Source organism: Simochromis diagramma, unplaced genomic scaffold (genome assembly GCF_900408965.1).
Source record: "Simochromis diagramma unplaced genomic scaffold, fSimDia1.1 OVJJ01000321.1, whole genome shotgun sequence".
Lineage (NCBI taxonomy): Eukaryota > Metazoa > Chordata > Actinopteri > Cichliformes > Cichlidae > Simochromis > Simochromis diagramma.
Genome location: NW_024386772.1, coordinates 10,714,237 through 10,733,326, shown reverse-complemented (window position 1 = coordinate 10,733,326; position 19,090 = coordinate 10,714,237). Strand labels below are relative to the sequence as shown.

The 19,090-nt window shown below is 40.9% G+C and overlaps 3 protein-coding genes across 9 annotated transcripts; 2 read left to right on the top strand and 1 right to left on the bottom strand.

The window, feature by feature from the left end:
* Positions 1 to 735: 735 nt before the first annotated feature.
* Positions 736 to 2,819, top strand: cldnk (claudin k). The gene has a single exon (XM_040048196.1). It carries the CDS (start codon positions 755 to 757, stop codon positions 1,400 to 1,402), a length of 648 nt encoding a protein of 215 aa, XP_039904130.1. The 5' UTR covers positions 736 to 754; the 3' UTR covers positions 1,403 to 2,819.
* Positions 2,820 to 3,850: 1,031 nt separating this feature from the next.
* hgs (hepatocyte growth factor-regulated tyrosine kinase substrate) lies at positions 3,851 to 16,999 on the top strand. Of its 6 annotated transcripts, none has more exons than XM_040048019.1 (20): positions 3,851 to 4,034; positions 6,691 to 6,775; positions 6,951 to 7,026; positions 7,202 to 7,294; positions 7,961 to 8,078; positions 8,338 to 8,390; positions 8,508 to 8,576; positions 8,729 to 8,853; positions 11,911 to 12,025; positions 12,878 to 12,976; positions 13,079 to 13,174; positions 13,315 to 13,353; positions 13,459 to 13,623; positions 13,725 to 13,938; positions 14,032 to 14,204; positions 14,285 to 14,425; positions 14,679 to 14,862; positions 15,008 to 15,144; positions 15,244 to 15,426; positions 15,600 to 15,713. In XM_040048019.1, exons 1-20 carry the CDS (start codon positions 3,998 to 4,000, stop codon positions 15,711 to 15,713), a joined length of 2,316 nt encoding a protein of 771 aa, XP_039903953.1. In that variant the 5' UTR covers positions 3,851 to 3,997. The 6 variants fall into 6 exon arrangements, with proteins under 6 accessions (XP_039903953.1, XP_039903969.1, XP_039903959.1 ...); XM_040048035.1 differs by having other exon boundaries at positions 7,955 to 8,078; positions 11,941 to 12,025; positions 13,728 to 13,938; XM_040048025.1 differs by having other exon boundaries at positions 7,955 to 8,078; positions 11,941 to 12,025.
* Positions 16,379 to 18,958, bottom strand: zgc:103625 (methyltransferase-like 26 B). Of its 2 annotated transcripts, XM_040048183.1 has the most exons (7): positions 18,400 to 18,958; positions 18,105 to 18,307; positions 17,766 to 17,928; positions 17,626 to 17,685; positions 17,483 to 17,550; positions 17,320 to 17,398; positions 16,379 to 17,238 (listed from the first exon to the last, which is right to left on the bottom strand). In XM_040048183.1, exons 2-7 carry the CDS (start codon positions 18,302 to 18,304, stop codon positions 17,191 to 17,193), a joined length of 618 nt encoding a protein of 205 aa, XP_039904117.1. In that variant the 5' UTR covers positions 18,305 to 18,307; positions 18,400 to 18,958; the 3' UTR covers positions 16,379 to 17,190. The 2 variants fall into 2 exon arrangements, with proteins under 2 accessions (XP_039904117.1, XP_039904108.1); XM_040048174.1 differs by having other exon boundaries at positions 16,379 to 17,398.
* Positions 18,959 to 19,090: the final 132 nt, after the last annotated feature.

The window sequence follows — 19,090 nt, the reverse complement described above, 5'->3', positions numbered from 1 at the left end:
TTAATATGGTTTATCCACTGTCATCTGCACCAAACATCACAATAATCTTTCAGAATTAGTTTTACTGGAGTCAAAACTCAAACTAAATAACTGAACTAAATAGTAAAATGCATCCCATTGGTCCTCAATGTCCTGCTGCATATGTATCGATCTTGTTATGAATGGATCGTATAAACAGTATTAGTAAAATTGTAGCTGTAACAAACAGAAGACACAGGTTCTCCTGGCCCACTCTACAGGCTTTCATGAAAGCTGCTTGTGTTCCGAGTCTCCTCATGTTTTTCTGAGATAATCCACCACCCGGCAAGGCGTAGCTCGACACCCACAGTCATGTCAAAGAAAGCTATTCTCTGCGGTTCTTACTGGAATCCAACAGGCCTCCCAGCCTGATTCCAAATATTTATGATAACTATATGCTCCAATAGTCTTTTCATACTTTACTAATGTTATGCTAGTGGTTGTTGTGGTAAATAACAACAGCATGTGATGTAATATCCAGTGTGTCTCTGAGAGTTTTCTTGCGCTGCTTGTTTGATTACTAAGAGAATAACCCGGCTGGTGCGACTATTTTATGTTTTGTTAATTTTAGGATATCAATCCACATCAAACTGACCTCATCGACGCCATCATCCACAGGCGGCGGAGTGGACCACGGCATTTCTAGCAACATAGACTGTCACATTTCTTTGTGGGACTATAAGTTTGGCCTGTGCAGAGACTAATATATCAGAGACAAGTCCATCTGTCTTTCGCCATGGCTACCACGGGCATGCAGTTGCTGGGTCTGATCCTTTCCATCGTGGGCTGGGTGGGTGGGTTGATAGTTTGTGCCATCCCCCTGTGGCGGGTCACCGCCTTCATCGGTAACAACATAGTGACAGCTCAGATCATTTGGGAAGGCCTTTGGATGAATTGCATAGTGCAGAGCACAGGTGAGATCCAGTGTAAGGTGTACGATAGCTTGCTGGCTCTGCCCAGCGACATGCAGGCCGCCCGCGGCCTCACTGTGTTGTCCATCCTGCTCTGTGGCCTGGCTCTGGCTCTGGGGGTCCTAGGAGTCAAGTGCACTAAATGCATCGGCGTAAACAGCCTTAAAGCCCGCATTGCTCGCATTTCTGGCTCCCTTTTTGCCATCGCGGGGTTCCTTTACCTTGTGCCCGTCTGCTGGACTGCCCACTCCATCATCAGGGATTTCTATGATCCACATGTGGCAGCTCCACACAAGCGTGAGCTCGGCCCTGCCCTTTACATCGGCTGGGGGGCGTCAGCCTTGCTTCTAATTGGGGGGTCACTGCTCTATGCGGGGTCAAGTCCTCCCGGAATCCCAGGCTCTCCCACTTTCAGCAGTGGAGAGAGCAGTCCACGCAGGGCACCTGCCACACAAGTCAAAGGTTATGTCTAAAATGTCTGAAGGCCTTCCACAAATCCACCCCGAATGATGTCAAACCTGTCTTTTCTCCTCTTGACATTGATTCATGTAATTATTTTTTATTAAGTGTCACTTTTCTTTTGTTGTCTTGAGAAACGTCACAGGAGGCTGAAAACTGAACTTGTTTTATTATGTCATACCTGATACCCTTCAATAACACTCTTTCTCTGTCTGCCAGTTAAATACAATAAACGTTGTATGCTCTGTGGAGGAAAAATGGTGTGTGTTTACATTTGTACCATTACATATATTAAAGCTCCTCAAAATACTTGTTTTACAAGGAAAAACCTTTGAGTCATTTATGTAAACACTACGAGGGGTTCTGCTGAATGGAGAAGAACAATAGAACAATGGAGATGTGTGTGCATTAGCATGTGGTGCCATATTTTTCAGTGTGTGTGTGTGTGTGTTGTCCTGTCTTCCATCTCATTTTCCTTATCTGAGTTACTCTATACGGCGGGAACAAAGAAAAATACATGATCCTTTTTTCACTTCATAAAGATCCTGCTATTTCTTCTAATAAAATCACACATTGCTCCAGCAGATAACTGTATGATAACAAGCAAAAACCAGATTGAGCCTGAATCACTATCTGTCTTTGCATGTGTTCATGTAGTACAATTCCAAGCACCATCTTTATTCATGAGATATTATCCTTGTTCTTAAACCTGATTGATTGCACTGTAGGTGACTGTAAATATAATCATAGTTGTGCGGGCATGCGTTAATCTATCAGTTCCTTTGCTTTCTGTCTATGACAGCAGAAGACAGAGCAACACAATGCCACTCTATAGAGCATTACAGCACCACAATAACAATAGCCACTAGTGTTCCAAGTGCCAGGTAGTGACTCACACATGACCTAAGTAGGCCTTTACTAGTGCTGGTAATGATGTGAATACTGTAAGTCTGTGGCATTTTACTGTATGCTTACAAAGAGGACAACAGAGGGAGACGAGTGCACTAGTTACATTGTAAATAATGAATGGAGTGCTTCAAAGTGGCTTCGAGGTATGGTGTCAATGCAGTTCTTAACAATGACAGTAACAAAGAGTTAACACAGAAGTTGATTGCATGAAAGTGAACTAATGAGTGTATCATTTACAAGGAGGCGATAACTGCACACGTCACTGATGCATTTGAGACTTTGGGCAACACTGATGTGTGTCCAGTTCATCTCAGATCTGCTTTCTAGAGCTCTAGAGTTCCCTGAGTAAATACAAACACTGATAATTGTCTGTGAAGTCTTTTGGTGTGAGTGCTGTAGTATGTGTGAAGTGGGGTATAGTTCTTTTCTCTTTCCTTAGGCTGTAAAAATCAAGGGTACATGTGCAGAAAATGTGAAATAAAGACAAACAAACAAAAATGATATTGGGATTTGGTTGTTTCCAAAGTCAACATAACCTTAAAATAAATGTAGCCTAATGAATTGAAGAAAAAAGAAACATTTTTCCTAAAGATATTTTCATAATCGCATAAGTATGTTCAAGTTTTAACATAATTTAAAACCACTTTCTTAAAGTCAGATTCTATTCATCGTTCCTCCATTTATCTGATTCAAGTTCTGGCTGGCTGGAGCCCATCTGTCTTAGGTGCACTCTGGACAGGTCACCAGTTCCACATAGGAAGGCCCCAGTTGGCCTGTGGATTTGAACCCAAGATGTTGCTGCTGTGATCATCACATCATCATCATCACCCTGCTGCCAAAGTCAGATTCCTACATGCAAACTTTTACTCAGATAGAAGGTATCAAGAAATAACTCACTGTTTGTCTGTGTTAGTCCGTTACATAAAACTGGAGGATTTTGATCATGCTTTTAAGTGATTTGCTGCATGTCAAAATGTCCTGGAGTGCAGAAAGATGATCATGAAAATCAAAACTGCCATGGGTGTTTAATTACATTTTTGGATGTTATTGTGCCTTGAGCACCAACTAATACACATCACTTTACACTTATGAAAGTTCAATTTGCTTTATCAAAGAGCATAATTCTTCTTGTTCTTTTGGCTGCTTTCTTTAGCGAAGAATCTTCTCTTTTCCCTCTGCCTAGCATCTCCATATTCAGTATCCTTTGTCTTATATAGCCACTATCGGTCCTCTGCACGTGTCTAAATCATGTCAGCCTTGTCTATAAACTGCTCAACATGAGCTGCCCTGTCAGTATTGCCTCAGAACCAGTCTCTACTGTAATTCCACCCTCACCTTAAACCAATCTGTCACTCCTACCACACATCTCATCAATGACTTGCTGATAATGCATATTTTTATTTAGATTTCTAAAGCGGCAATCATCATGTCAAGGTTTCGCTTAACAATAAATCAATCAATAAATAAATTCAATAAATTAAAAAAATAATAAAATGCACCCGTAATTGCGCATACCCGCCGCTAGAGGGAGACATTTCATGCGTGTCGCTGTTTCTGCGACGGAAGTGGGAAGTCAGAGGAGGCTGTACCTGCTGTACAGCTGTGCTCCGTGGCTAATAGCTAACCTCCGTTGTGAAAGTATCGGGATCCGCTAATTAAATAAGTCATCTCGACAGCCACTCTGAGACTCTGAGTTTAACATGGGAAAAGGTGGAGGCACATTTGAGAGGCTTCTCGGTAAGTTAACAGCACATGCGTAAGTTGAGAGTAAAATAAGCAACTATAAGGCAGAGTGCGATGTTTTCCAGCGTATTGTTTTGACAGTCGATCGGGCTGTGGCTCCCAGGCCAGCTAGCTTTTTTTTCCCTAGCCTGCTAACAAATTCGCTGCTATTGTTCGAAGGCCAAGAAATGCTAAGAAGTTAGCTGAAGCGAACAGTTTTAACTCAAAGTCTGGTCCAGTGTTATCGCCTCGCTTTTAGTTAAGCTAACCAAGGCTGTTGTTGTGTTCCTGTGCGTTTCATACACGGTAATATACGATTAGCTGTTACTTCACACATTAACTACCCCATATCCAAGGAAACCAGGCAGACAAACACAACGCTGGTATTCGTGAGGCGCTCTGTTGTCCTGAGTTTTTTTTTTTTTTTTAAAGACCACAACAGGTTGATTAGTTAGCTGACACCTGTCTATAATTAGCGACTGGGATACTTTGTGATCCACGTATAGACCTACGCTAACGTCAGATGGCTAATAGTTGCTTTTACTCCATGACTAATCATAGAAAACAAGGCGTCTCTGTCATAGCATGTTTCAACAGTAACCTTGGTTTAAAACGAATCCCAAGTGAATTTCCAGTTATGCAACAACAAGTTTCTTGGGCTACAAAGATGAGCAGGTTAACTAGCGAACCTGGATGAAAAATGTATACACCCAGTAAATATCAAGTTATTTTGTGAAGTGTCAAATGAATACGCAGCTGTGCATATTGATTACTATTAAACAATTTTCAGACATTTTAGGTCTCTTTAGTTCAGCTGGAGAGTTTTGCCTACTCTGCCAATGTAACCAGTAATAATTTGATATTTGAGGCCTAAATATCAAAGTGTTTGTATTAAAACCATCAAATAGGTTATAAATCGTGTGTTTGATTCTTCTCACCAGTGATGGAAATGGTTTCAGAATTTGAATCCATTAAATATAATTCCTGCCGAACTTATCGTTGCAGTCCCAACTTGTTTTTCCTCAAGGATTCAAGGGTTTTTACTCCATTTCAAACGTGTGTATTCACATGAGGTGAAACTAAATTTAGCACTCAGGTCCCTGTTTAACGCCAGCAACAATGAGAACACACAAGAGATCAATATACAGAAACAAGGAAGAGAAAACATATTTACAGTGTCATAGAGAATGAATAATCATTTTTTTAAGGGTATGGAGGATATTGCAAATACACAATTGGTGTCTTTGTTACGATTGGCTAGGAGAAGTAGACACAGAAGCAGTCTAAAAGCATGGTGGTTCTGCTCTTGATACTCTGTGGCCTCCTGCCTGAGGGGAGGGGAACAAACACTGCATGTGCTTGGTGAGTGGGGTCTTTCAAGATAGAGGAGGCCCTTTTCCTGTATCTGCTGGTGTAAATGTCTGTAGTGATGGGGAGGCCTTCAGCAGAGGCGTTTTCTCTGCCGTCCTCAGGACACTCTTTCCCCACAAATCTGCAGAATAGGTTTAAGACTGAGCTAACAAGTTCCCCGTACTGCAACCTCCTGAAAAAGTGGAAGCATTGGTGTTGGTGTCTTAACCAGGACGGAAATGTTGTGACACCAGATAGGGTTTTCAGTGAGATGTACACTAAAGCTGGAGACCACTTCCACAGTTGTTCTACTGATTTGCAGGGGCGGAAGCTAGTCTTTGTCCCTTCTAAAAAGCACACTCATCTCCTTTTTTTTTTTTTTCTTGAACTTGATGCAGAGATACTACACCTGCACCACCTCTGCAGTTGTTTACCCCCTGCCTGTAGTCAGAATCATTGTTGTTGTTGAAGCATAAATTTTACCTGACGTTCAAAGTATAGAAGCAGATAAAAAAAATTTAAAAAAATATAAGTCTGAACTGAGTAACGCACACCTCTAAACCTATGATCAGATTCGCAGTTTTATAGCAGATGTCATATGTATTTAAAACATTTAATCTTTTTAAAGATATTTAACTCAAAATTAAACCACCATTATGTGTGGGTGATTGCTGAATTCACAGCACACATCCTTCAGTTTGACATGTAATAAGATGATATTTGGTTCCTAAAAATTGGGCAGTTTTTTTTATTTTATGATTTGCAAACGGGTCGTTTGTTGTGCTGAAAGTTGGATTAGGTTCCACTTGTATTTAGAAATGCAAATCAAGACCAGGTTTCATCTACTAAATGCATCGCAATCATATGCCAAACAGGATTATCACTTCGTGCTATCAGTGCTTTCCTGTTTTCCCCACAGTTTCGCAGGGCATAACAAATGTCAGACCCAGGACTGCAGCGCTTTGGCACACCTGAATCATATGCAAGACTATTTTCTTTCTGACAGCTGAACTCACGGAAGCATCTGTAGCAATAAAATATTTTTAGTTATCCCTGCTGATGATGATATAATAAATAAGTAGATCTCTATTATATCATTAAGGTTTGACACCTCAAACCTTTTGTGTAGTAATAGTTTGATATCATACAAAGATCGATCTGGAGTCCTACGTTAATAGCAGGAGTACAGATGTTTCTATAAAGCTTAAAGCATGTGGAAGAAGCGTTTGTTCATGTGTAACTGCCGGTGCAGTTTTGTGGAGCTGCTGTTGTAGATGCCATTTGACAGACATGCATGTTAAAGCTTTCTGTACTCATGCAGATAAAGCCACCAGTCAACTGCTTCTGGAGACTGACTGGGAATCCATCCTGCAGATCTGTGATCTCATTCGACAGGGAGACACACAGTGAGTGATTCTGTCTTCTTCCCCTCTACAGTCACATCCTCCAGCAGCTGAAGATTTAATACAGCTTCGACCATTGTCTTCAATGTTTTTGAAATAAACATACTTGAGAGTTTGCTTATTGAATTTATGCCAATGATTCTGCATTAAGCGATATCTGTGTTTTTTGTCCTTGCAGAGCTAAATATGCCATTGGGGCCATTAAAAAGAAGCTGAATGACAAAAATCCACACGTGGCGATTTATGCACTTGAGGTAAGACGTGTGGAAAGTATACAATCAAAAATACAAAATCTCTGTTGCCTGTAAACATAGTTTGATTTTTGCTTTGGTTGGTGTGTTCTCTTGCTTTGTCACCTAACTGTGGGCAATAGTAGACTTGGCATCTTTTGCGTTGGGTTGTTGAGAATAATGCAGCCTCACCCTTCAGGTCTTGGAGTCAGTGGTGAAGAACTGTGGCCAGACGGTGCACGATGAGGTGGCGAGTAAGCAAACCATGGAGGAACTGAAGGAGCTACTTAAGGTGACATTCATTTTATCTACTCCCTGTCTGCTCAGTTCCCACCACACTCTTCTCAATGCCATTCAGAGATGGCCTGTGTTGTCTTCTTACTGTGAAGCTTAATTTGTTGGCAGAGGTCAGGGGGAGCGGTTGCTTTGGCTTAATCAATGAAGAGTTTAGTCTTTATTCAAACCGTAGTGGAAAAACACAGTTCTCCAGATTCCCAAAGGTGTACATGTTAGAGTGATGTTAAAGTGAGCAGCCACACAGTGGTCTGATATTAAAGTAGTTGATACTAAATGAACTTTTTAAAAAACAGGTTTAGCGTCTTTACAGTGCTTCAATTATATATTTTGGCTGGAGGCTTCATAAGCTTTCCCCCTCTCCTATGACTGCTCACTCTTTCAGCTGACTGGATTACAGCATGAGCTAGCAATATTTGATTGGATCCTAACTGTATCATGTGACACAGGCTGTATAACTCATGCTGGTTTCAACTTCCTGGTGATGTCATTGCCTTGTGACAGGAGTCTTTTTTTTTTTTTTTTTTTCTCAGATGAAAACAAGGGACTTCCCACCTCACAGTGTTGATGAATTCAGTGTGTTATTTGACAGTAGAATACAGAAACAGGGAAAGTAGACATTTTTGCTTTAATTGTGTGTAAATTCCTTGACTTCCAGAAACAGACGGAACCAAATGTCAGAAACAAGATCCTTTACCTGATCCAGGCCTGGGCTCACGCCTTCCGCAATGAACCCAAATATAAAGTGGTTCAAGACACCTATCAGATCATGAAAGTGGAAGGTAAGTTTGAACGAGCCGAGTGCTCACATCTTAAATGAAACCAAAGGATCTCTGAAAGCTTACTGACCCAGAAAATGTTTTCTAACAGGCCACTTAAAACTGGGTGATACCAGTTCAGATGATTTGTAATGATAAATACTGATTTTATTGATTCAAATTTCATTGTCAAAAGGTACATCAGCAGCTAGAAGTTATTGCCTCTTTGTGATTTTTTTTTGTAGCTGTTGTAAAAAGATTTTCTGCTTTTGTTTGTCTGCAGGTCACGTTTTCCCCGAGTTCAAGGAGAGTGACGCCATGTTTGCTGCTGAGAGAGTAAGATATTTTGTGTTTCTTGTTTTACTGATGTGTGAAGAGAGTTATGTTTTTGTGGCATGTGCCCCTTACACTGAGAAGTAGTTGAGTAATGTGATGTCTGCCTTGTTTATCTAGGCCCCTGACTGGGTTGACGCTGAGGAGTGCCACCGGTGCAGAGTCCAGTTTGGCGTTATGACAAGAAAGGTAGGCCGGGCCTGCTTGTAACTAGGCCACTTGGAGGTTTTATGGTTTCCTTCATTCATTTGATGCTGTGAGTGTGTGTCTGCGTGTATGCGGTACATTCTCACGGCGCATGTGTGGAAATCAACCTCATTTTGTGTTCTGTGCTTTCCCAGCACCACTGTCGAGCCTGTGGTCAGATTTTCTGCGGCAAGTGTTCGTCTAAGTACTCCACCATTCCAAAGTTTGGGATCGAGAAGGAAGTGCGTGTGTGCGAGCCCTGCTTCGAGCTGCTTAACAAGTGAGTCCACAGATGTGGTGATTAAAATGTTAGAATTAGTGTGAAAAACAGGCTGTGTGTAACATGGTGGCCCTGGATAGTACAAGTGTTTATGTCTCACAATTATCTAGGGTGCAACAGATTAAACACAATGAACACGTGACTGATTTTATTCAAGGTAAAAATGATATGTAGCTGTGATATGACTTGTAAAAAATGATAGGTTAAATATGTGCAGCTGTGGTGCTGAGGTAAAATGCAGAGAATGTGTTATGGAGAGAGGAAAGAGGGCAAATAGATGTGTGGTGGAATGAGGAAGTGCAGGAAAATATTCAAAGGAGGAGGGAAGCAAAAGAAAAGTGGGATAGTAGGGGAGATGAGTAAAGTAGACAAGAGTACTAGGAGGTTAGGGGTACAGCAGAGGTGGAAAAGGCTTAGAGTGAGCTGTATGTGAGGCTGGGCACTAAGGAACGAGAAAATAATTTTTATCGACTACCTAGACAAAAAGATAAAGCTGGAAAGGATGTGCAGCACGTTAAGTTGATTAAGGGTAGTGATGAAAATGTACTAATGAGTGAGAGTGTGTTTTGAGAAGTTGGAACAAATACCATTAAAGAAAAACACGGAAAGACTTATAATGAAAAAATGGTATGTAGATATTTGAAGATAATGCCGGTTTTAAAAATAAACTATGTAAACGTATGCAAATGATGTCTGCAACTGTGTAACGTGTTCTGAGGCATGTTTGCACATGTTTGGCAGCTGATACTGAAAGACTGCTGGTAACACTGGGTGAAACATGCCCGTGTAGTCAACTGCTCCAAGCAGTCGTTAAATTGTCTCACTCACAGCTGGTAATTCACAGGACAATGCAGAAAGATTTTAGCTGGACGTGTCAAGCTAAAATCAGGAAGTACTTAGTATGCTGCAACATGAGTAGTTAAGTTTTCTTTCTAAAAAGAAAAGAAATAGATGGATTGTGAAAACATGCAGACTATGTTTGTGGGCCTGTCTAGTAAGTAAGTAAAGTTTATAAGGCTTTTCACAAGACATGTTGTCACAAAGTGCTGTGCAAACAGAATAATTATAATGAAATATGATAGAAAATTAAAATACAGTTAATAGCAATACAAAACCAGGCTCAAAATAAAATGGAGATGATTAATAAACAGTGTCAACAAGAGCTTGTTTAATATGTTTTTAACTGATGTCTATCAGAATGAACAGCTCAGAAAGCAGTTCAGTTTCCTTCTTTTGGCATCAGAAGAAAGTAAGAAAAGCGCTGGCTTTTAAAATGGACTGAAGCAAAGTGGAAAAGTGTTCTGTTGTCAGATGAATTGAAATTTGAAATTCTTTTTGGAAAACATGAATATTATATCCTCTGGACTGAAGAGGAGGTGGTTTGCTATCAGTGGTCAGTTGCATTCTTGATGGTACTGGGGACCTGGCAGCCTGCACATCTGGAAAGGCATTATCGGCACTGAACGTTTTTAGAACAACATACGCTGCTAGCCAAATGACGTCTTTTTCAGGGAAGGCTTTGCAAGACAGTAGTTGAAGAATATGCCTGCACTCCATACCTTTCACTGATTGAAAGCAGCAAAGAACACCTAGAATCCCACATCACACAGGAATTGGACAGCATTTCTTAAGAAAAATGTTTAAGTGCAAAAGAAAATAATAAATAATACTGTATTATAAAATAAGTTATGCAAACAACATAAAACGCCTTGTTTTATGTTGTAAATAACATTTTAATTTATGCCTTATAAATTAAAATGTTATTTACTTATTAGAAAACTTTCTTACATTAGTAGCAATAAAACAAGTTCTGACAGTATTATATTTCTTGTTTGAGGTAGCGCTAATGTGTATGTGTGTACACACACGTGTGCTAGTGAATGAGTGAGTATGAGTGAGTATGTGTGGGATCCTTTAAAAGAGCATGTGGCGGCTGCAACGAAGCAAAGTGAGCATATCAACAGTTGTGGTTTGAGGCCGTTTTTCCTGCAGCAGAAAACAGACATTCTGATGATGATGATGATAATATTATTATAATGATGATAGTGAAAATACAGATATATACACACACATAAATATACTATCTCCTCCACAATTTGGGGGGGGGGGCAATCTGGACAAAATTTGTATGAACATCGTCGCACATACAACAATAAATAATGCTGAAGTAATTAGAGATGGCACGATACCACTTTTTTATGTCCGATACTGATATCATAAATTTGGATATCTGCCGATACCGGTATGAATCCGATATAGTGTATTTTTCAATCAATAAAACAGGTTTTTTTTTTTTTTTATATCTTGCTGCATTTTGTATAAGTTCATACTCACGTTTTAAAAAACAAAACACTAAAGCTATTCTGTTATACCTGTATGCAAAAAATACACTGCACCCAAAATATTTCATAGTTCAGCAATACTGATCAATCTAATAAACCTGAACCTACACGATCCTCCCTATTCTGGTATTTTAAAGAGTACTTAGGTTGTTTAATATTAAACAACCTAACTAATAGGGTTGTCAGCTCCCAGTAAACAAAAAAAAAAAAAAAAAAAATAGGGAACCACCCACCCTCCGCCTCGTGATGCTTAATCGACGTAATCAACTAGAAGTAATAAATCAGACATTAGGACATTTCAGCTTCGACTTCAAGAAATCGTGATATACGTCTTCACTGTTTCCTGTTATTTATACACAGAACAAAGAGCTGATGAGCCAGATGTATTGATGATAAGGGTTGTTGTTTACTGTTTCTCTAATGTAGCAGCTTTCTGTATGTTAACTGGGGAAAAATACTTAAACACAAATATAACAGAACTTTAGTGAATAAGAACGACAAACTAAAACAAAGGTGTGTACCATACATGGAAGCATTGTTTGTCAGTGTGTGTGTTTGGATGGAGATCCGAAATCCAAATGGGAGTAACTTGAAAGTGTTTCCCATGATGTTTTGTTGTATTGTTCTCTCTTTGGAGTGCTACTGTTGTTTCAAGCAGCATGCTTGAAACTCTGATTTACAAGGTTATTTGTCCTCCCTGATCCCTCTTCCTTAGCAGCCACCCCTCCCTCTCTCCTCCACTTAGGAAAGCTGAAGGAAAAGCCCCTTCCTCAGGCTCTGCTGAACTGCCACCTGAGTACCTGACCAGCCCACTGTCCCAGCAGTCACAGGTAATAATTTGAAACTCTTTATATCAATCACTGTCTTTCTAGATTTTTTGTTTTTGTTTTGTTACCTGTTAAATATAGGACTTAAATGATTTTCGAGTTATTATATTGTTGTTGTTTTGTTTACATTTTAGACAGCTTTCTAGCCTTTTTGGAAAAAGTTGCCAAAATTGTCACACTGGAAATAAATAGTCATGTACACCCCATCATTCATTAGCTTAAAGAACCACCTTTACCAGCAATCACTTGAAATCAGTGTTTTCTAGCTGACTTTAATTCCCATATTGCTGTGGAGGAAATTTGTCCCAATCTTTCCTACAGTGTTGCTTTGGTTCACTGAGATTTGCAGGCAGAGATCTCTTAATGTAATTCTACAGCATTTCAATCAAGCTGAATGTCTGGGCTTTATTTGTGGTCATTATGAAACCTTTAGTGTTTTCTTTTTCAGCTATTCTATTGTAGATTTGTTGTAGGTAGCAGGTCCCTGAGGTCATGTGACCAGGGCTTGCTTGCTGTCCAGCACACGAGGCTGAAAACAAAAGGCGACAAAGCTTTTGGAACTGTGGCCCCCAGATTGTGGAACTCTCTCCTCTTTGAGCCTGAGATCTGTGGACTCAGTGGTCGCTTTTAAAAAAAAAAAAAAAACAGCTAAAAACCCATCTTTTTAAACTTGCTTTTAGTTGATTTTTATTTTTAGGTTTTAGCTTCTGTGAAGCACTTTGTGATTTTTATCTTGAAAGGTGCTATATAAATAAAGTTTTACTTTTTTACTTAGTTTAGATGATCCAGTTGCAGCCAAGCTTTCGCTGTTGGACTCTCCTGCTATATATTTCTCCTGCTCTTCTTTCTCACCAGATGCCCCCCAAGAGAGATGAGGCTGCCCTGCAGGAGGAGGAGGAGCTGCAGCTGGCCATAGCCCTTTCTCAAAGTGAGGCTGAGGAGAAGGAGCGAATGGTGGGTTGCTAAGCTGAAATGCTCATTTTTGGGTATGGATGTGTTTGTTTTCAGCTAGTATATAGAATAAAAGCTGACACACAGCTGAATGCTCAATTGCAGAGACATAAGAACTCGTACTCGATGTATCCCAAAACCGATCCCACCCCAGTGACTTCCTCAGCTCCCCCAGTCAGTACCCTCTACACTTCCCCTGTGGTAAGGCTGTTTCCAGCAAAATCACTTATACTCTACAAAAAATGTTTTCATGATTTTAAAAGCATGTTTGAAAGATTTTTATTATTGTTAAGCAAATTTTAAAATGCATTCTTTTTTGACTATTATGAAACACATTGCAGAACTCCTCTGCTCCATCAGCTGAAGATGTAGATCCTGAGGTACATGTGGTATATTGCTCTTCTCAAATGTTAACAGTATTGCTGATTAATGGAAATGCTACACCGTGCTTTTAAAGCTAATAAGGAAATATGACATCATTCCAGCTGGCCCGTTACCTGAACAGAACATATTGGGAGAAAAAACAGGAAGAGGCTCGCAAGAGTCCCACCCCCTCAGCCCCTGCCCCTGTGACATTGGCTGAGCCACTTCCGGCAATCAGTCAGCCCGTGGAAAGTCACGTCCCGGTCCAGCCTGTCAACATAGTGGAGGTATGCTGAAGTTGTGAGCTCTAAAAAAAAAAAACAACAAAATCAAGCTAAACACAAATGAGCCCCTGCTCATGGTTTGCCCTGTTCATCCCCTCTTTCAGCAGCAGTACCAGAATGGCGAATCAGAGGAGAACCATGAGCAGTTTCTGAAGGCTCTGCAGAATGCTGTCACCACCTTCCTGAATCGCATGAAGAGCAACCACATGCGTGGGCGAAGCATCACTAACGACAGCGCCGTGCTCTCACTCTTCCAGTCCATCAACAACATGCACCCACAGCTTTTGGACATCCTCAACCAGCTAGATGAGAAGCGATGTAAGCGTTGGCCTTGTGTAATTGTGTCCATGTTTATAGATTTCTCTCTCCACGTGTCCAGGCTCTGAACTGTGATGATCTGTGTCTTGTCAGTGTATTATGAAGGGCTGCAGGACAAGCTAGCTCAGGTTCGTGATGCTCGGGCCGCTCTCAACGCACTCCGGGACGAACACAGAGAGAAACTGCGTCGCGCTGCAGAGGAAGCGGAAAGACAGAGGCAGATCCAGCTGGCACAAAAACTGGAGATCATGAGGCAGAAGAAACAGGTACTGAACTGAATCTGTTCAATGAGAGTTCAGATATAATAGGCCATTACCATGCTCACAGGTATTTCTTTGGACCGCAGGAGTACCTGGAGATGCAAAGACAGTTGGCCATTCAGCGCCTCCAGGAGCAGGAGAAAGAGAGGCAGATGCGTTTGGAGCAGCAGAAGCACACCATCCAGATGAGGGCCCAGATGCCTGCTTTCTCTCTTCCCTATGCCCAGGTACACATTTTATACTCAATCTGGCCTCAGACTGAACTCAACCCAAGGATAATCTAGTCAGTAAATTCACTTGATATTGCAGAAACCAAATGTCTCAATAATAGCAGAAATATATGAACCTAAAGAATAAATTTCAGCTAATGAAACATTTTTTTAGATTTCAGCGGGAGACTTTTTATGTTTTTGAACTTTTTTAAGTTCATTGTAATCTTTTGGTGAAATTTTAATGCTGTCTTTATTTGCTGTTATGTAGATGCAGTCTTTGCCCCCCAATGTCGCGGGAGGGGTGGTATACCAACCCGGTGCTCCGCCCAGCTACCCAGGCACTTTCAGCCCCGCTGGTTCTGTGGAGGGTTCACCTATGCACAACATCTATATGAATCAGCCAGGGCAGACTGCACCAGCACAGTACCAGGCTATGCCTGGTCCTACCACAGGTGAGGAGGTTCACAAGAAAAAGGATCAGCTGAAAAGACAAGAAATCTACCAACTTTGGTCATCTGGTGTTACAATTAGCGATATGATCTAAAATCTTAATCGTTCACTACAATGTTTTGTGTTTCCTCCCCCCCTTTCTTTCAGATCCCAATATGGTTAATGCGTACATGTACCCACCTCCAGGAACTAATGGGCAGCCCGCTCCTCCGCCTGGTCAGGCTCCACCCACAACTAGTCCACCCTACTCCACCTATCAGCCCACACCTACGCAGGGTTACCAGGTCTGACAAAGCTCCACTTAAATTTTCTGATTAATACATGAAATGCCACAAAAACGTTTAAAGATGAATGCATCTCACTGTTCTCTGTGTTTTGTGCAGAATGTGGCCTCTCAGGCGCAGAGTATGCCCCCCATGTCCCAGGCACCCCCCACTAACGGTATGGGTTATATGGGTTACCAGCCGTACAATATGCAGAACATGATTTCAGCATTGCCGGGACAGGACCCCAATATGCCCCCCCAACAGCAGTACATGCCAGGCCAGCAGCCCATGTATCAGCAGGTCAGTTGTATATTTATATATTTGAAGCTTCTGACAGACTAAAAGTTAATTGGTTCAACTGTCATTCACAGTTAACGCATGAAAGCTTTCTTTATTTTTATCTTTGGTATTTTTATTTAGGTTATTTAAATGTCAGTCCTGGCTAATCTTCCTATTTTTACTTGTGCTGCTAGGTTGCTCCCCCTGGTGGCCCCCCGCAGCAGCAGCAACAGCCTCAGCAGCCGCAGCAGCAGGCACCTCAAGCCGTGCCGGGCAGCGCAGAGGCACAGCTCATCTCCTTCGACTGAAGGGCCTCACGCTGCTGGGTCTAACACACTACAGCTCCTCTCCCTGTTTGGTCTCTTTCTTCCCTCTCTGGACTCTGAGGATACCCTCTGGAAACACACACATAATTCCCACTTTCCACCTCGCTGTGATTTTTGTGGCAACGTGAAATATTGTGATGATGTTGCAGAACTGTTGCTCTCCTTGCCTCTCCCCCGCTGAAGTATAAAAATCAGGAGGGGTGAAGATGCAATGGGAAGCGCCATAACCAAGAACCTTCACCCTCTTCCTCCTCCTTTCCAGCTGATATGTATGTAGTATCTCCTTATTAAATGAATAACTGAAGAGCAGAAATAGTCAGTGGTATTAAAGTTACAGAAAATATGACCATTTAGGAGATTAAAAAAAAAAAAGAGAGAGAGAGAGAAGAAGATGCAACCATCCTTTGTCTCACATTTTTCTAAATCCAAATTTGCATGTTGAAATTTCAGTTCTTTTCTGGAATGGAAGCAAATTATTTCAACGTGTTTTAACAGTTTAAGAAGTGACTGAGAAACATCTGTATTCACTGTTTAAGATGCTGTTGGTATGTCTGAAGAGTGACAGCACAGTCAGACACCTGGAAAAAATCTCACTAATGCATAAGCAGTAGTTTTCATATCATCCCTTGTCATAATTACAAATTAGAGTCTTCTTTTTTAATGGGGGGGGGGGCATTTATTTGTTGTGTGCTGCTTCAACTGTGTGTTAATATAGTTTCAGAGACGATGCAGGGATTAGCACGTTGTGGGAAAACTGTTTAGAAAATTAGCTGGGTGGTTGTTTCGTCTTCATCAATTATACTTAATTAACTAAATCATTAAAAATCCACAATTAGTAACAATAAAATATTCATACTAAAAGCAGTCCAGCAGTTCTAATAGCATTTTGCATCCCTTCTGTTAAAGCGACTGGTGTTGCCGAACATCAAGTGCCATCACAAAATAGAAGCATATGAACTTAACCTGTAATAAAGTGCAAGTTTCCTCCAGGAGTCCCAGCCTACATTCTATTAGTTGTAATTTTCACATATACAGATGACTGCATCGGGAGTACATGTGGGCACTCTTTCGAAAGTCTGCTTGAGTATCCAGAAGTGAAGAAAAGCTTGCAGAGCAAACATGATGTGCTGCATGTATGTATCACACACCCAATCAGTGGTTTCTGTAACTCTTCAGTTGGCGTCTGTGAACTTCTTTATTCCAACATACTGATCTGACTTTGAAGTAATTTTAAAATTATATTTAATAAATATCTGGTTCTTACTGTCCACGTGCCTCGACTTGTATTTTGTAACCACACACAGAGGAGGGTTTTTTTTTTGTTTGTTTTTTTTTTTAAAGCTTTTATTCAACTATATCCATTATCAGATTGCAGAATTGTCTTACAAATATAAAGACTATAGACTTACACTCATAACTGATGTGAACTAATTAATGTCCTTTTGGTATTTTGGCTTCTTTAGAGTTTTCTGAAGATGAGGCATTTGTAGTATTCTTCCATCTCAATCTAAAAGAAGGAAACATTACAAGTGTAAAAGGCATGCTGCTGGGAGGTGGAATCGCCTCCAAGCCGAGATACATGACTTACTATCCGCTCCATACGCATCCCGTTCCCATAGACCAGCTGTCTGAGCACGTCGATATCTGGAAGACCCCAGTCTGGATTCCTGTATGCAGCAGAACCAAACATGGTCCATATCTTATCCTAACAGCCAACCACATACACATATTACCAAATAGCTGCTACTCACATTTTTCGTAGCTCCTCATCCAGCTTTTCATTACAACTTGGTGTGATGATGCCATTAACAGCATACACCTGAGAAATGTTTTAATTTGAAATCAGTTAGTAGGTTCAGGTTTATTTGTAGTGTAATTAACTATCATTACGTACCCCATATGTTATCAAAAGGCCGTTTTGTTTGAGGATCTGTCCTGCTCCACTGAACACTCCCTGAGAAAATGATAAGTAAATAAAATACTGTGGGGATATATCTCAAGCTCTTCAGTTGATTTATAAGCAACCAGGCCTACCTGGGCTGTTTTGAAGGAGCTGTATTGCAGTAAATTAATGGAAATAATAACGTCACAGGAGTTGTGATTCAGTCCTGCCCATTTCTCCCACGGATCACTGGCATCCAGGTGAACAGGTGGTAGCACCGTCTTTGCTTGGGTTGCAGCAATATATGCCTTGATACTGCCAACAAGGTGTGTACGAGCTTCATTTTAGATTTAATGTCAAATCCATAGACTTCAACAAATCACTTGTTTAAATAGATCATTGATTTAACTGGAATATGTTCGTAAATCTTTCTGTCACACATAACTATACTGACACGTCAACATGGCAAGCACTTTCTGAAAGGCACAAACCTCTCTAGAGAATCCTCTTTGATGTCTGATGGCTGCCAAATGACAAAGGGCATCTTCTGAGCAAACCGTATGATATGCTGGCCAGTTCCAGAACCAAGCTCTAAAGCAAATAACTGCCTGTGTGACTGGCTCTCCAACACATCTTCGAGCACTGAACAAACACTCTCCCAGTTCCTTTCAGCCTGAGGAGACAGCAGCATGGCCTGAAGGAAAAAGAAAAGAAAAGATGTGTGCCTCTTTTATCTAGCATTGCACTCCCATGCATTCCATTGTTCTCTTAGCGGATGCTTCTTACCTTTTATTTGCACTGGCGATAAAGGCCAGTGGAGGGAATGGCATGTTGGTGGAAGACAGTAGCAGCAGATGGGTGGAGAGATTACCTGGTTAAGAGGATTTCCTTCATGCTCCTTCCCAGTGTCCAAGTGCCCAGCATTGGTACGCTACAGGTAGGACATATGCACATGCACAGCAAATAGTAGGACAGCTATAGTCTTGAGTCACCTCTTATTTCTGTCTACTTTGCTTGCAAGGAGCCAGTCCACTTTACATTTTTAAAGTGGTCTTGACCAATAATTCTCCAATTCTGACTTTTCACTCATTTACTATTTTTTTCTTTTCTTTTGTTAAGCCTTGTTAAGAAAGTCCAAACACAGGACCTCGGATCTGGATCTGACATGGTTTCGGGCTGAATCTGAGCCAGTGGTGTTGTGGATAATGTCAAAACTGATGAATTCTGAACACAGCAAAATCCCTTCAGATGTTGATCCACTATGCAATTCCACCTGGAAAGCATGTGACTGTAACAGCTTAATTTTTGAGCATTAGAATGATCCCAACCACACTGCCAATGCAGTAAAGACACCTGGATGGAAAAACAGATAATGGAGCACTACGAGTCACTGCATGGCATTGAAGTGATAATGCTAGAGATGGGAAGATGGGACTGGACATTATTATTATTATTATTATTATTATTATTATTTCAA

What these genes read in the sequence shown, in the direction of transcription:
- hgs (XM_040047993.1), top strand. Translation starts at nt 3,998, where the DNA reads ATGGGAAAAGGTGGAGGCACATTTGAGAGGCTTCTCG. An exon ending in TGCTTCGAGCTGCTTAACAA is followed by an intron (nt 8,854 to 11,910) that starts GTGAGTCCACAG and finishes CCTCTTCCTTAG; the next exon opens with CAGCCACCCCTCCCTCTCTC. An exon ending in TCATGAGGCAGAAGAAACAG is followed by an intron (nt 14,205 to 14,284) that starts GTACTGAACTGA and finishes TTTGGACCGCAG; the next exon opens with GAGTACCTGGAGATGCAAAG.
- cldnk (XM_040048196.1), top strand. Translation starts at nt 755, where the DNA reads ATGGCTACCACGGGCATGCAGTTGCTGGGTCTGATCCTTTCCATCGTG.
- zgc:103625 (XM_040048174.1), bottom strand. Translation starts at nt 18,304, where the DNA reads ATGCTGCTGTCTCCTCAGGCTGAAAGGAACTGGGAGAGTGTTTGTTCA. An exon ending in AAAGAGGATTCTCTAGAGAG is followed by an intron (nt 17,929 to 18,104) that starts GTTTGTGCCTTT and finishes CCTTGTTGGCAG; the next exon opens with TATCAAGGCATATATTGCTG. An exon ending in GATGAGGAGCTACGAAAAAT is followed by an intron (nt 17,399 to 17,482) that starts GTGAGTAGCAGC and finishes TGCTGCATACAG; the next exon opens with GAATCCAGACTGGGGTCTTC.